The sequence below is a fragment of the Caretta caretta genome, chromosome 2 (genome assembly GCF_965140235.1).
Source record: "Caretta caretta isolate rCarCar2 chromosome 2, rCarCar1.hap1, whole genome shotgun sequence".
Classification (NCBI taxonomy): domain Eukaryota; kingdom Metazoa; phylum Chordata; order Testudines; family Cheloniidae; genus Caretta; species Caretta caretta.
The window spans coordinates 123,699,376-123,716,793 of record NC_134207.1 but is presented as its reverse complement, the minus strand read 5'-3'; the positions used below and the strand labels follow the sequence as shown (position 1 = coordinate 123,716,793).

At 46.1% G+C, this 17,418-nt stretch overlaps 2 protein-coding genes across 5 annotated transcripts in view; one reads left to right on the top strand and one right to left on the bottom strand.

Annotated features, from left to right (window-relative positions):
• CDH20 (cadherin 20) overlaps window positions 1–11,285 on the top strand; it is a 246,230-nt gene extending 234,945 nt beyond the window's left edge. For both annotated transcript variants that reach the window (XM_048839675.2, XM_048839673.2), the window contains 2 exons: window positions 6,949–7,200; window positions 9,749–11,285. In XM_048839675.2, coding sequence (XP_048695632.2) covers window positions 6,949–7,200; window positions 9,749–10,248 — 752 coding nt within the window. In that variant the 3' untranslated portion in view covers window positions 10,249–11,285. The remainder of the gene's footprint in view (window positions 1–6,948; window positions 7,201–9,748) is intronic.
• Window positions 1–17,418, bottom strand: part of LOC125632051 (uncharacterized) — a 98,435-nt gene that overhangs the window by 16,285 nt on the left and 64,732 nt on the right. The gene's annotated exons all lie outside the window — the stretch shown is intronic.

The window sequence follows — 17,418 nt, the reverse complement described above, 5'->3', positions numbered from 1 at the left end:
ATGACTTGTCTATTTACCTCTATGCCTTCCACTGCTCTGGTGTCAAGCTGACCAGATGCCCCTTTCCCTGTTTAAAAACTGGCACAGGGCCAGATTTTGTCCATTTTCTCCTGGATTTGAATGCATCAGTATTACTCCAGAAGCCTTAAAACATGCCTAGAGCAGCTGCTTGGAGCTATGCTGAGACCCTGAATCTCATCACCACCTGGGGAGAAGCATCAGAAAGCTCTTGTGGCCACCCACCAGAAGAAAGCTCTTTCTATGGGCACTGCTAAGCACGTAACCAGGCCGGGCCTCAACCAGCACACCAAACACTGCAGGGTAAAGAGCAAACAGCCCAGGAGGACTTACATTCACACTGGGGATGCTGGGAAAAGGTCCAGTAGTGGCAATGTGACCTGTCCATCTTTTGAAGAGCTGGACAGAATTTTGATCAGTTACCCTACCACCCAAACCAGGAAGGGTATGGACCCTGCTCTGTCCCCACCCCAAGGACAACCTGCAAGACTCACTGGAGGATGAACATGAGGAAGCCAGTGAAGACCTCTCCCCAGAATGCTAAGATTTCTTCAGGATTCAGTACCATGATGTTGGCCAGGTAGAAAGTGAGCCCAGTTCCTGATGTGCAGCAACCAAGCCCAATTCCCAGCCAGAAATCCAGGCTCGGACTGATAAGGCAGACCCTCTCAAGGGAAGCTTGTCATGTAAGTATCTATCTTTATAATTAAATTATTATTATTATTATTATTGTGCTATGCTAGCTTCAGTTTGGGTGCCCCATGGCCAAAGCCACTTTAGTTTGATGCAAGCTAGGAGCCTTTCCGAGTCTCCAGCCTCGTCCCCAGTCCACATTGCGTTTTTGGCCCCTCCATACAGTTTTCAAAATGGTGGCTGCTCTGGCCAAGCAGCCTGCATCTGTCTCATGCTAAAGTCCTGACCATTTTCAAGCCCACACCATGGAGGACACATGTCCATCCACCTATTTTTCTTTCCTCTCCCCACATCTGTCCTGTCTGGCAAACCCCCCCAACCCCATTTGCCCTCTCAAAATGGCAGCCATTTTGAGAGGGCAAATGGGGTTGGGGGGGTTTGCCTGGCACAGCCTCCACCTGCACCCCCCATACCTCCTCAAGCTTATTTAAGTAATGAAAACATTCATTTGTGCAAAATTAAACAGTTTATCAATGCAGTGGTTACAGGAAGTTTGGTTGCTATTCAGTTTACATGAAGTAGACACGGACACCGCATGCCTGTACAGGTACAAAAACTACAGCTCCTTGCGGAGGCATTGATGCTCTGTAACAGTGAATGCTTCAGACAACCACGGCAGAACCCTAGTTTTCTCTGCACTTTCACCACCTCTGCAAGGAAGATAAAGCAGAATCTAAGCCAAAGAAATTACCTGATTTTGGTCTGGGCATTATGGAGGATGGCTATGCAGCCATCCCCCTTCCATTCCTGCAGCATTTTGGGGGAAGAGCCGTCTTGGTGAATTACTTCACCACGTATCTCACTGGTCTGCCCTTTGCTTTTTTCAATAAGGCCATTCTCTGCTTTTTAGTCACCCACCTATATGTAACATCACTGAGAATCAGGACAGCCTAAAAGTGATGTAGAGGGGATTCCACGCAGGCCCTCCACTCACCCCTACCACACTGTATAAGCAAAAATGCAAAATTCCCAACCCTTCCCTAGCCTCTGAGGGGCAACGGCAAACCCCAAGCAGCAAATAACACACAAACAAAAATCCCTGTAGAGTTCTCATTCACACACTACTTACCATCTCTGAAGTTCCCCCAAGACTAGGAAGGAATCTCAAGGAAAGAAAGTCACCAAGTGCATTGTGATGGGTTGGGTCACAGAAACCCCCTTGGGACTGCCACCTGATGTGCTGAGTCTACCCCTGAGCCCATTTTTCCTGCCAGCTTGGGACTTCAGTACCCTGTCTTGTTGAGCCAGACACGCTAGCCTGCTGCAAACACAGACCCAGAGTCTGAACCACGTCCCCGAAAAGCTGAAGAGTTAACTGAAAACAGCTTAAGAAGTGCTTCTGTTTCTAGCACCCAGACACCTAGCTCCCAATGGGATCCAAACACCAAATAAATCCATTTTACTCTGTATAAAGCTTATACAGGGTAAACTCATAAATTGTCCTCCTTCTGTAACACTGATAGAGAGATATGGACAGCTGTTTGCTCTCCCAGGTATTAGTCACTAACTCTGGGTTCAGTAATAAGTAACAGTGATTTTATTAAGTATAAAAAGTAGAATTTAAGTGGTTCCAAGTAATTACAGACAGAACAAAGTAAATTACCAAGCAAAATAAAACAAAAACACACAAGTCTAAGCCTAATACAGTAGGAAATTAAATGCAGGTAAACGTCATCCTCAGAGACGTTCCAATAAGCTTCTTTCACAGACTAGATTCCTTCCTAGTCTGGGTCCAGCAATCATTCACACCCCCCGTAGTTACTGTCCTTTGTTTCAGTTTATTTCAGGCATCTCTTTGGGGTGGAGAGGCTATCTTTTAAGTCAGCTGAAGACAAAACGGAAAGGCTTCCAGGGCCTTTTATATTTTCTCTCTTGTGAATGGAAACCCCTTTGTTCTTCTGTGCAAAGCCATAGCAACAAGATGGAGTTTGTAGCCACCTGGGCAAGTCACATGTCTATGAATGATCCAGCATTTTGCAGGCCAACGCCATTGTTTACATGTTAGTTTGAACATCCCCAGGAAAGCTCAGATGTGGATTGGTGTCTCCTAAAGTCCATTGTCAGTTAAGTGTTTCTTTATTGGGCACTTACTGAGACTCTCTCAAGAAGCTGACCAAATGCTTCAATGAGGTTACTTAGAGTCAAACACATTGAGATACAAGTAAATAGCCAATATTCATAACTTCAAATACAAAAAATGATACACACATACAAACTGTATAATCATAACCAGCAAACTACAACCTTTCCAGACTCACCCCACTTGGCCTCCTCTGTACAAGACCTGGTGCAACCATAGGACCCTGGTTGCAACAATGATCTATACAGTCACAGTTTATGTCAATAACGTCACATGCATATGAAAAACAATGCTATTGTAGCCTCTCTGGAATATGAACAATAACCACTTTTATCTTTTCCTTCCTCCCACAGCTGCAGCACTTGCAGTGGACAGACCCTCCATGACAAGGCCTTTATCAATAGCTGAGATGCTGGCTAACCTGATAGGGAAGAGACTTAAAACGCAGCATGAAATGTTTGCGGGCCTCATTGCAGAGGCCCAATGACAAATGAAAATAGTGGAGAGATGGAGGCTGTACTTGGGCAAAGAGAAGGAAAAAGAAACTGAGCTCCTCAGAGAGACCATTGGGGTGAACAAAGACAGTGTCACAGTGGCCAGGGACAGCATTGCAACGGCAAAAGATGCTGTTGAAATAGACATGGAGATATGAAGGCATCTCCTGGAGGCAACAGAGAGCCGGAAGGGTCTGCTGCCGCTTCTGTTAACCAGGACCCAGCCATGTTATGCAGCCCCTGACAATATAGGGTACTGGGAACACTAGCAACAGCGTGTACTGTTCTACACCCAACAGAGTACCCCCAACCCCACAAAGGCTATTCCTTCACAGACCCAAGCTCAGGACAGCAAGAACAATTTCACCTGGGAGCCCTCATCTACCACCCTTAATAACTTTGACCCTTGCCACTCAACACCAGAAGAGGAAGAGGCTAGGCATATGTTCCCCTGTGATTTGAGCCCTCCCTCCCCTGGTTGTGTTCTGCCCTCCACTGCACAATGTCACTTTGAATTTTTGTTTAGTTATTGTTCTAAATAAGGCCTCTTTCTGTTTGCTATATAATACAGTGTTTAATAATAAAACTCATTAAAATAATTTATAAAAAAAGAGTTATCAATGCATTTTATATAGAAAATCCATAGACTGTAAATAGTTCAGAGTGTTTTACAGAAGAACCAAGCACAGACAAAATAAAATGATTTCCACAACATGGCCCTTCACTTCACTAATACTGCACTGTTCACAATCCGGCCCCCCCCCCACCCACACACACACACACACACCCTCAACTGGGTAACAGCTGCACATTTTCAGGCTGAGACTCAAAGTAAGATCAAGAGGTATCTATGACAGCATTGCCCTGGCTGTTTCTATTTTGTATTGGATTCCTTGCTGGCTTCTCAAGACACAGCCTTAATCCCAGGTGGAAGGCTTTTCCCTTACTCTGACAAATGTTGTTCAAAATGTCACGGAGCAATAATTTTAAGGCACTTATTTTTTTCCCTCCAGCTTCCAACATATTCCACAAACAGCACCACCTTCCTTTCAAATGGCAAAATGCACACCCACTGTCATTCTGCAACTATTAAGACTGTAGTTAAACAATTCCTTCCTTCTGGCCAAACCAACTGTGAATGGCTGTTACCCAGGGAAGCAGGGGACAAGCCAGGTCTCCTAGGATAACCAGAGCAATCTGCACACCATTCATGTCCATAATCATCCTCTAGGCAAACTGTTCTTGATCCATTAAGATAAACAGAGCTGAGTTCCCAAAATCCAACCATTGTGGACTCTTCCAGACCACCCTGCATTTAAGTCTGTAAACCTGCCACGGTGGTCAACAGCCTTTGTAGCACCATGGAGAAATACCCCTTTCTGTGTATAAATTCTGAACTGCGGGCATGGAGGGGAAGGGATGGGAGGAGCCAAATAATAGGTACATTGTATTGGAGCAACTGATGGCAGTAGTGTGGGAATCCCAGGAGTGCAAACCCATCAGTAATATGCTGAACATTACCAAGCTTTATAACCTGGTGCAACAGTACCTCTTCCATGGCACCACACATAAACAATGGCCCCCACAGCTGATCTCCCCAGGCCAAATTGGTTGGCGGTGTTCCAGTAGCATTCTGGGGTGACCAGCTTCCAGATGGCAATGGCAGCCTACTTCTCCGCAGGTATGGGGCACCATGTGTTGGTATGCTGCCGCTCCAGGGCCAGTTCTGTACAGATCTCAAAAAAGGTTGCCTACACTACCCTGAAATTCTCTCGCCATGGCGGATTGCCCCAGCTCTGCAGAGTGATCCTTTCCCACCAATCCATGCTGGCTTCCCGAGCCCAGAAATGGCACTGCAGGCTGTGAAGCTACTTCAGCAACTGCTTCTCTCATGTCAGTTGCCCGCCGTCCTCCTCTTCTTCGTCAGCCTCTGCAGCTGATGTGGCAAGTGAAGTCCAAACCCAAAGTCATCCAGCTTTGAGTGCTGAAATAGAGTCCAAGCAGCCTCTGTGTGCTCACAGTTGCCAGCGTTGCTGAGTCCATGCTGGCTGACAGCAATTCAAAAATCAATGCTAGTCTGCCCAGAAAAGGAAGCATGGGGAAGAGAGAATGGAAAAATGGGATTTTTTTTTTAATTGAAATGCCCTGGCTTCTGGTATACAAGCCACAATTCACAGAGAGAAAAATCCCAGAATGCACACTGCTCAGCAGCAAAGCAAAGGACCATGGGATACCCTCAGAGAATGCAACATGCTTGTTGTTCACCAAGCCACCACTGTCTGTGCACAATGATCTGAATCGAAAGAGGCACCACCAGCCTGTGTGTGTGCCATTAGTGCAGCTCATGTCCTGCAAATTAAATAATGCATGTCAAATTAATCCTCTACCCCCACTCCCACTCTGTGTAGACAAACCTAGAGATGGCAAAGAATTCTCTTCACTGATTTAGCGCTGACGAGATCAGCACTGACTTCCCCAGAAAATCCCTGCACGTTTTCATGAGGATCGAACTGTGAACAGCTGCCTGAACCCCAACCCTTCTGGCCAGCTGCACCCACGGTAATTCGGAAGTCCTGACTCTGAAGTTTGTAGTGTGGACAGGGGCCTTTCGTGTTTTGAGAAGAGCTGGGTGAGAACTGGAAATTCTGTTCTGCAGGAAAGTGCAACATTTTGGCAAGGGGTGTTCTAAATTAGAAGAGTGAAATTTCAATTTCCTGTGAAATAATTCCAAAAAAGTTTGAATTGAGACCAAAATGTTTCATTTCAATATAGTGTTGAAATATTTTGTTTCAACTTTGTTTTCATTCATTTAGTTTTGACTTTTATATTAGACATGACATTAATATATAAATACCATATTATATAAATTAATATAATCTAAATGAAATGTTTGATATTGTCAAAACAAAATACTTCAATCTTGTCCCATCTAAAGTTTTGTCAAAATGGACATTCCTGCAAAATGTTTTAATTTTGATTAAACTGCCCTTATTTGGGGCGGGGGGGTGGAGGGAGAGTGCTGAAAAAGCATGCCATCCTCCCCTTCCGTCGCAACCCAACCCAACGAGACACTGAATGAGACTTATTTTGGCTTCTTTTATCCCGCTGGTGCCCCCAGCTTGTATAGCCCAGAATGATTGAGCCAGCTGATTTTAGAGGTCTTTCAGATGTAGAAAAAACAAGCCACACATCAAAAATAAGAGACCATCACATGTCCACAAGGGTTACACAAAGAGGTTTCCACAGCATTTGCACTGGAAGCACAAACAACAAGGCCTAGAAAAGCTGCTGAGCAGGAACAAACAGGGACAAGAAGCTACCCTCAACTGTTCATTTCTATCTTGCTTTCTGAAAGATATTTGAGCAAGATCTGAAGGCTGAGAGTTTGCTCTGGGCACTTAGTGTCACACAGGGTAAGAGAGTCTCATAAGGTGTACGCCTTACAGCTCTATATGTTTTAGCCTGAAAACATGTTGGAGTGAGGATGGGAGACTGAGGCAAAATGCTGATTAGTGGCAAACTGGTGAAAAGCAAAGAAACCAGGGAAAGGATATCCCCAATGTGTGTCTAATGCTGGAGGGGGGAGGGGGTTAAACCTCCATTTCCAGCTGAAAATGTTGGCATCATAAATTCTTAAATATCTTTATTAATTTCCTACCCTAGACAACACTGCCTGGATTTTAACCAGGAGATCTGGCTTCCGACAGCACGAGCAGAACACCTTTTATCTCCCCATCCTGATCGCCGATAACGGGCGCCCCATGCTGAGCAGCACTGGTACGCTGACCGTGCACGTGTGCGGCTGTGATGACGATGGTGTGGTGATGTCCTGCAATGCAGAGGCCTATATACTCCCTGTCAGCCTGAGCAGAGGAGCACTCACTGCAATCCTAGCCTGCATCTTTGTCTTGTTAGGTAAAACTTGGGTTCCCTTTCCTAATGAGGGCATTAACTCACCTATTCTGGTCATGATACTTGGGAGACTGTTAGCCTCACAAAGGTTGATTGTGTGTATAAAATAGAAGTGTGTGTATAATATATATAAAGCTTTTTCTTTATTGACCTCAGCATTTCCCCCCAAGATTTTATGAGACAAAGAAGGGCAACAGGGCAAGGGAGGTCAAATGGTCAAAGTTTCTCTCACACACACACAAATCAGAAAAAAATTGAAAACTTGTAAATTTCAGTATTTGGCTCTGAATCTTCCAGATGTTTAGCACCTCTGCTCCCATTCTGTGTTTTAATCAGATCTATCTACTTACTTAGATGTAGTGGTGAGCTGGAGCCGGTTCGCACCGGTTCACTAGAACCGGTTGTTAAATTTAGAAGCCCTTTTGGAACCGGTTGTTCCGTGAGGGGCAACCGGTTCTAAAAGGGCTTCTAAATTTAACCGGTCAAAAGTGGCGCCTTAGGCGCCGACTCCACGGGTACTCCACTCCTGGAGCACCCGAGGGGAAAATTTGGTGGGCGCAGAGCACCCACCGGCAGCTCCCCGCCCCACCCCCAGCTCACCTCACCTCCGCTCCGCCTCCTCCCTACTCTGCTTCTCCCCCACGCCTGGCTTCCCGCGAATCAGCTGTTTGCGCGGAAAGCCGGGGCAGGCTGAGAAGCAGGCCACAGCTTCCTGCTCAGGCCCAGGGAGGCGGAGGTGAGCTGGGGCGGAGGGGCACGAGGAGGGCTGCCCGCGCCACAGCAGGTAACCCGGGGGGGGGGGGGCGTGCACAGGGGAACCGCTTCCTGCCCCAGCTCACCTCTGCCACCCTCGGCCTGAGCGGGAAGCCGCGGCCTGCTTCTCTGCCCTCCCCGGCTGATTCGCAGGAAGCCGGCGGGGGGAGGGGGGGCGCAGAGAAGCAGAGCAGGGCAGTGGGTTCAGGGGAGGAGGTGGAGGTGAGGTGAGCTGGGGCCGGGCGCGGGGCAGGGAGCTGCCGGTGGGTGCTCTACACCCACCAATTTTCCCCCATGGGTGCTCCAGCCCCGGAGCACCCACGGAGTCAGCACCTAAGGCACCACTTTAGATGTGATCAGTAGGGAGAGCAACCGCTCCCCCTACTTGCCCCCTAGCTATGCTCTCCCCCCCACCCAGGAGCCAGCGGGACCTGCCGGATGCTTCCTGGGAGCTGCCCCAGGTAAGCACTGCCGGAACTCCCCACCTTGCCCCCCAGCAGGTACCTCTGGCTCTTAGGGGTGGGGTGGGGTGGGCACCCACTACGGTGGCCCACGAGACCCTCCTGCCCGGTTCTGGGGGCAGTCAGGGGAGGGGGGGTGGATGGGGCAGGGGTCCCGGGGGGGCGGGGGTGGGCAATGACCCCCTCGTGGGGTGAGGAGGGAACCCGTTGTTAAGATTTTAGCAGCTCATCACTGCTTAGATGGTCCCATCATCACAAATATCTAAGGTTAGTATCTCACCTCCAGGGGGAGCTACAGTGCTTAATAGCTCTCTTGTGCTCTCATTTATCCTCAGATCTGGTCTGTTTCCCTACCCATTTCCCCTGTACTCTGCCCCAGATATTGGGATCAGCAGGAATCTGGGTCAAATTGCTCCTGCCCTTGATCTCCACATATTCCCTAAAGTTTCAGAAGTTCATTCTGAGAAGCAATGGGATAGAGGCACAGGCTAACATTTTCAAAAGTACCGAAGTCCTATTTTCAACAGTGACTTAGGCAAACAGGAGCCTAAGGTCATGTCTACACTAGAGAGCTTACAGCTGTGCCACTGTAAGATCTCTTGTGTAGCCACTCTATGCGGATGGGAGTGAGCTCTCCCGTTAACATAATTAAACCATCCCCAACGAGCAGCAGGGCAAGCCCACGTTGACATAGAGCTGACCACAGTGTCATGCACCACGGTGCTTGTCAGTGTCATGTATGTTGCTCAGTCAGGTGGTTTTTTCCCCCAAACCCCTTAGCAACGTAAGTTATACCAACTACAGTGATAGTATGGACATAACCTAAGTGTCATTAAAAAAAAAATCAATGGGATTTATGAGAGAAAGGGAGCAGATTAGATGGGCTCAAACCACAACATTTGGGTATGGTTCCAATTTTACAGCAAACCCTCTCCCCACTCCAAAGTTCTGGATTGTTTAAATCCTGAGATTTGGTTTGGTGTCTTATAGGAAAAAGGAGCCACATTCAGACCAAAAATTTAAAATTAGTTTTCTTAGCTCCATCCCAGAAGTATTTGACTTCTATGGACTACTAATTTGGGCTCCTATCTAGAGGAACTCATTAAATGAGGTATTTTAGTTACTATCATTACAAAATTGTCATACTGATTCTGTCAGCGTTTGTAAACACCAAGTACAATGGCTGGACTGGGCATTGGTATTTGCATTCTCACTGCATCTTTCAGCCATGCCTTCTGTTAGAAATGCTCATTTGTTCCTTGTCTCAGTGATTAAGGAGAGCAGAAGCCAGAGAGCTAATTTTTCTGATGCCCGTATGTTTTGGTTGCCCCTTGTAGTGCTCGTGCTGCTCATTTTATCCATGAGGCGGCACAGGAAGCAGCCTTACATCATCGATGAAGAAGAGAACATCCATGAGAATATCGTCCGGTACGATGATGAAGGGGGCGGGGAGGAAGACACAGAGGCCTTTGACATTGCTGCCATGTGGAATCCCCGGGAGGCACAGGTAGTGGTGAAAAGCAGGCAGGAGATGCTGCCAGAAATAGAGAGCCTCTCCCGCTACGTACCTCAGACGTGCATAACGGACAACAACGTTCACAACTATGTGCTGGCCAAGCTGTACGAAGCGGACATGGACCTCTGGGCTCCTCCTTTTGACTCCCTCCAAACATACATGTTTGAAGGGAACGGCTCAGTGGCAGAGTCACTCAGTTCATTACAGTCTGTCACTACGGACTCAGACCAGAGCTATGACTACCTGACAGACTGGGGACCTCGCTTTAAAAAGCTGGCCGAGATGTATGGCGTCACAGAGGGCAATGGGGCTCTGTGGTAATGAGTGAGGAGCAGAGTGTTTTCTGCACAACACAAACGTCCTAATCTAGATCCATTCTCATCAGAAGCTTGTGTGGACATAGGGTGAGACCTCCTAAAATTGCAGTATGGTGCTTAAATGAGAACGGGAGAGAGGGGTGCAAACAAAGCTCTCTCAGTGTGTCAGCTTTACTCAGTTAAATTAAGTTACATTTTTAAACAATGAAGAACAAAGAGGAAAGTATTTCCTGATTTTTAGAGCTATATTTGAAAGCTTCATTTCTGGAATATGATGATATTACTCAGTCTCGGTTTTTTACATGGCAGCTTATGGAGTTCTTTGCATCGGTATATGAAGATCCTTAGGGCCCAATAGTAATCTTCTGCTCACAGGGAAATTGTCAAAGAGGATCCCCATTTGGTTATTTCCCCCCATTGCTAGCCAACAAAACAGAAAACTGGAATCTTCTGGAGTATTCATGATAAAATCAGCCTTCTTTCTTTGTTGCTAAGAGTCCTTTTAACCCTTGAAAAACAAGCCTGGCTTTTCCCATGTTACTCAGAGGAGAGGGCTTGGAAAGATCTTCGGATTTGTGCTTTAGTTTAATTGCTGATCATGAATCACTGAGGTTAAATACTCATCTGTCCTTTGTCAAGTTAGCATAAATTTATTTTCCCTCTCAGCTCTTTAAAATTTTGGCACTGCGGAACTGCTCAGAACAAAACCAGAAAATCTGCCTCTTTTGCACTGTAGATGTCTCTTCCATGTGCCAAATGTGATGGTTAGATGCTAGCAATGAAAGCCAAATAAAAACAAATTTGATAAATACATGGGTTAGAGGGGCTTTCCTAATCTGTGTGAGGTCAATCCAAGGGATGTTTACATACTGTAGATAACCTACTTGAACAAATGCAGTATTATAGAAGAATAAATGGATGTAAGAAAATTACATGTAAAAGTTTTGTATATTTGTTAATAATTTTGGTAATAAATATGATGTACTGCATACAGTACAGTACCTTAGCACCTCTTTTAATAAAAGTTATACTGAAGGGAAAGTCTGATGACAATTTATTGGATGCTTTACGTACACCAGTTAGTGCTTTTGAATAGCAGGCAAAAAGTGGTTAGTCAGAGCTGTACAATGGAACTGAACTTTCAAGCTGCAGGGTCAAGCCCATAAAATGTTCACTTCTAAATAGTGGAACCCTTGTCAAAGAGCTCATTTAGGAGAGAGTCATTCCTCACTTTATGAAGCATTTAAGGCCATGTTTTAAACGCAGCTTCTCTTGTTGCATGCACAACACTTATGCACTCATTGGTTCACTCATGGATGAAATCTACTCATGGAACCCATTTGCGCTCAATTTCCTGTGCAAATAGAATTTGGTGCATGGGGATTCTCTCATTTGTGTGCCCGAAAGGTAGTACACAAAAATCACATGCAGAAGTGAACGAACAACTCAGTGCATGTTTTACTGGAATCTTGTGATGAAATACAGATCTCAAATTGCATCTACAGGTTCTTTACATATAAAGAGGCTGTGCACACAAGGGTGTGCTGAAACATGTGCCAGACCTAAAAGTAACATGATTGTGTTATGTCGCATCTTTCTTCCCCCCGCCCCATCTTCATTTTACTCACACGCACACCCACACACGCACCCCTGTCTCTTTATTTAGTCTAATTTTAGATTATAAGCTCTCTAGCAAAGAACTAGTCATCTCAGATGGGGGGGTGTGAGAGTTCGTTAATCTGGAGGAGAAGACAATTGACTGGGGGAGCACAGAGTGATTTTTGGAGAAGGCAAGCCAGGAAAGAGAGTGAGCAAAAGAGAAGATTTGGAGTGAAAGGGCTGGCAGAGAGGGGGAAAATGAAAGCAACAAGAGCAGAGTAAATAAAGCAAAAGAATGGTCAGAGAAGTGAAAAAAAGACCAAATGATATACAACAATAAAACTGCTACTTGTCAAGGCAAACCTACACCAATATGGCACTAAGTATCTAGTGTGGGGTGTCATGTTTTTGCACGTGTTCATGGAGTATCTTGGGAATATTAGTTACCAGCATCGAGGAAAGCGAACAAATGATCAAAAAAAAAAAAAAGTCCATTCTTACATTGTTCTCTCCTTGCTGCTAGAACACTCAAATGTCAGTTCCTACATTATACTTCAGTGTCTGATCCAAAGACCACTGAAGTTAATGGAAAAGGTTTTAATGGGCTTCGGATTAGGTCCTTAAACAGCTTTCCATAGGTGCTGGAACTAGGGGTGCGGCAGGTGCTGCAGCACCCTCTGGCTTGAAGTGTTTTCCATTCTATACAGGGTTTACAGTGTGGTTCAATGGCTTTCAGCACCTCCACTATAAAAATTGTTCCAGCTCCCCTGCAGCTTTCCATATTTAGGCTCTGGTAGGCAACCAAGGGAGCCTCATTATTGCTGCAGAATTAACCGCAGGAACTGATGGTAGAAGAAACCCAGCCATCAAGAAAGAAAGGCCTTTGTGCAGGTGAACAGGTCACAGGCTTTTGAGAGGTTTGTGGTTCATAACCAAGACTTTGAACTACACCCATGAGGGAGCAGGCAAGCAGTGCAGCGCACACAACACTGGTGTGATGGGCTTACAATGGGCTGCCTATCTCCGGAGATAGTCACATTCTGCAATACTAAAAACCTCTAGCTGCTTTCCATGTTCCAGTAGCGCTGTGCTTTCTTTCTTTGCTTTTACAGCTATATACTACTTGATTTGCCCACTGGCACCTGGCACTGCAGGTCTATTGCACCTATCAGGGAAATTTCCAGAGGGAAAGGCAGGTGGTGTTTACATGGCTGCTTTTGCTGGGGGTTCTGCCTGGGGAGAGCAGCTTTAAAGCACGTTGGGGCTTCACAGAAGCCCCAATGGTAGACTATGCCAAGGAGGATATTTGATGAATAAGCAGAATTCCTGCTTTTCAAAGTTAGGTGTGGTGAAATGGTTCCTACATTTACCATAGCTCCATAAATCTAACAATGCCCCACCTGTTTGCCTGCCATGTAGCAGCCACGCCATGGTACTTCCATCGCAGTCTTGTCTTTAGCAGCCATGTTACCTAGTGGTTTGCAAATCGTAAATGCATGGTTCAAACCATTAGCATCCTCTCTCCACCTTCCCCCATCCCCAAAAAAGTGTCCCCTGTGTGTTTGGTGACAGGATATTACAGGACGTCATTAAATTAATGATGACAGAGCAAGGCTACATGGGCCTAAACTGGAACAGGAAAATATAAAATTAGACTGAACCCAAAAGAAAACATGTAACAGTAAATGCAGTTAGCACAGTGGGCAAGCTGCTAAGGGAAAGTCTGAATCACCTACACTAGACTATTTAAAGCCAAATTTGATGCCAGGCATTTTATATTCATGGCATATAAATGATTATTAATCAGAGACGGTTTAAAGATAAAGAGAATATTGAAAGGAACCACACTACAGGTAGCTGTGGACTAGATGACCCACTAGAGTTTCGGAAGCTCCACCCAAAAGATTGATTATATAGTTCACAACCAATGCTGCTTGGCCAAAATAGCATTAACTTGTAGTAAAAGCACTGGACGTCTAGGTGAAAGGCTCCTTATCCCATTTCCAATGCCCTAAGTCATGCAGTCCCTGTAGCAGCCTTAACTGTGGAGTGTGTACTTTTACTGCTTCGTTTCTTCAGTCTTGCTGGGTTCTTTTCCACGTAAGCCAGTCTGTTGGACCACAGGAATTGCCATGCCAGAGTAACCCTCCTGGCTGGGGTTGTCAGCAGAAATAAAGACCAGGTTCAATTTTCTAGGGATTCCTTCTGAAAAATTAGGCAACACAGGCTCAAGCCTCCACCCAAAACCCTGGGAAACTGTATCTCTATATATCACCCTGGGCATCTTTGATAGGCCAAACTTCCCCACTCACAAGCACCGAGTCCAGGGGCTAACAACAGAATGTTATGGTAGGGGAATGCCAACAGAATAAATGTGGGAAAGCCAGCAGTTAATAAATTAACAGCATCCATTCAGTGTCTTGGCAATACTCCCAATCTCAGTCCTCCTCTTACATTTGCAAAGGGCTAATGTCTTCTAGCCACTTTCCTCCTTCCCAGCTCCCCCACTCACAGTGTGTTGTCCAGGCTGGTGGAGTCCAAGGATTCTGGGAGGTCTGTCTCTGGCTCCTAAATGAAATGCAGGCTGGCCTGTTCCAGGGGCTCTCTGACCTCATCCAGCTGATTTGATTGCAGCTTTGAGCACTGAGTAGAGAGACTCGCACCAGAGGCCCTCAGGTAGGCTGCCCCTCTCTGCGGCTTCAGCCCATCTCAGTGCCGTCACCTACCTCAGCACTGCCTCAGGTCATCTCTATCTGCCATGCAAAGCTGCCTCACCTCAGCCTGGGGCCCTTCTGCTAAGTCTTCAGTGGTATAGAAGATGCTTTACAGAGTGCTAGCCACCAGAGAGGTACTCCCAGCAAAATATACATGCCTCTTTCACCTCTCTCCATGCGCTCACTTGTGCCTGACTGCAGAATCGGTCAGGGTGGCCCCTCACCCTAGGCACATTTGGTTCTCCTGTCCTTTTGTTTCCCAACAGGAAAAACAACATTGTATTGCCCCCAAACTCAAACAAACAACTGTATTTTAACTATCCCATAACTGAAATGCAAATGAGGCCTGGCCCATTCAGTCATTCCCACTTGCTCGCCAATAGATGCCAGAGAGCTCCCTCCTCTGTGGAGCCTCTGTCCATCTGTAGTTCTCAAGCAGCTCTGGCTTTAGGCCACAGGGTTTACACCAGAATAAACCTATGGATTATCAGCTCACATTCATGTTTCTAATTGTGACCAGAAACAGATGTTTCAGAGGAAGGTGGCAGAAATCCAGAAATAGGCAATTATGGAATACCCTGCCCTGAGGGGAAGCATCTTTCTAATCCATCATCTAGTGGTTGCCTTATGTCAGGGTATGAGAAGGTGAGAGAGTGGTTGGGTGGCTATGGCACTAGACAGATTCACAAGACCTGGGTTCTATTCCTGGCTTTGCCAGGGATCTTGGGCAAGTCACTTTAACAATCTGTTTTTGCCTTTGTCTCTCCGCTCTTTAGATTGTAAGAGCACCACTGTCTCTTACATTGGCTTTTATAATTGCAGTAAGCAGAGGTTTTCACTGAGCTGCCCATAATGATATCCAAGTCTTCAGAGTGAAACAGTCAACGTAGGACCCAGCAATCAGTACATGATGGTAGAGTCTTTAATGATGTGAACACATACCATTTTTTCCAGAAGATTCTGTACTCCAATTTCCTTGAAGACTGCTTAGAGCTTGCTGGGGGGAGGGAGAGAGTAGGGGAGAAACCCACCTTATAACCGGAAAAAAAAATCCCTCATGCCACTGCTATATCTCCCTAGCTGGCTTAGGCAAGCAAAGGCAGGATGGCTTAATAAATGGATTCCAGTACTTGTAAAGAAATGAAAACAAGAATCGTTCTCCCCACAGCACTCATCCAAATACTTACCAACGGCTGCTACAACCTTTATTTGGACCCCACACACACACACATTTTCCCAAGGAACTGAGACCTAAACGTACACAATCAAACATTCCACCCCCAGCATGTATCCTAAAAGTGAAACAAAATTGTCTTCAGTCTCATATTTAAGGATTCCCTGGATGCATAATATGGTACAGGACAAGGAGAAATGTTTATAATAATGGTAATTTCACAGAGCAAGGGATTGAGGGCCAGCTTTTTAAAAGGTATTTACAGGGCCGGCTCCAGGCACCAGCTTTCCGGGCAGGTGCTTGGGGCGGCATTCAGAATGGGGCGGCAGTCCGTGTCCCGCGGCGGCTTTTGGGCGCTCTTCTGGAGGCAGAGGCAATTTGGCGGCAGCAATTCAGCAGCGACTGCTTGGGGCGGCAAAATTGGTAGAACCGCCCCTGAGTATTTAGGTGCCTAATTTCCATTGATTTTAATGGGAGCTAAGTGCCTATGTGTAACCCACACGCCTTCTGGGTGTAGTATTGTGTCCCATCTAGTGGCACTGAGACCACTGAGTGAGAGAGATAAAATGAGTCTGCTCCATAGCCTGAGCTAACAGCCAGTTGGCTTTTAGTTCATGCACTAAGCTCCAGAGGTCCGCAGTTCGATCCTGCCCAACAACAACCGGGGTCTGTCAGCATTACATAAGCACTTTTGAAAATCCCATTAGGTGCCTATCTGCATCTTTAGGCACCTAAATACCTTTGGAAAAACATGGCCCTGGAAGTCAAGACCACTAGTTTCTATTCCCAGCTTTAGGAAGGACTGTTATCATATGGCTATTGCAAGGGTTCAGGAGCAAGGATTCCTAGAGCCAGCTCTTCAGCGGATATGAACATTGACTTCAGCAGAGCTAGGATTTACACCAGCTGAGGATTTGGCTCCAAGTCTACATTCTGAAAGACAGAGATGGAGACAGTAGGTCAGGACTCCTGGAACCTGTTTCTGTCTCTGATTCTCTGTGAGACAAATCTATGACCCCCCCCTTGTGACTCAGTTTACTCATCAATAAAATGGGGCTAATCATGAAAGGATTAATTAGTGCTTGTGAAGAGCTTTTGCAGTTTTTAAAGTATAAAGAAGAAGATTCTTTTCCCCCAGAGGGAGTGATCGGATGGAATAGCCTGTTTCCTAAGGAAAGAATGGCTGGCTGGGGTACAGGCATTAGTCCTTTTTTCCAGGGGCTCTGGCAAAAAGATTAAAGGTTTTAGTTTTATTTAGCATCCAGAAACGCTGAAGAGTTCCTGATATTTCACATTAACTCACCCAGATATGGGGCAGTATTTCCCCTTCACACACTGGGGAGATTCCAGTAGCACCCTTGGGCCCTGATCCTGCAATCAGATCCAAGCAGACAGGCCCCTGCACAGAGCTCCGGTGACAGTAGAACTTTGTCCTCTGGGCTAAACATCTATGGATCAAGGAATAAAGCTGGGCCTGCTTCTGCTCAGATCCAAGCACGTTTTGCCATGGATGTCAGAGGGAGCAGAATCAGACCCTCTGTCAGCACTGCTTCAGAAAAAGGGGAACTGTGTAATGCTGGGCCTGCATTTCTCAAGGGAGGGAGTAGGGAGGACATTAGGAGGACACTGGGGGCACTTTTAGTGATAAGACGACAAAAAAGGCATGATACTTTTTAAAGACCGGTTA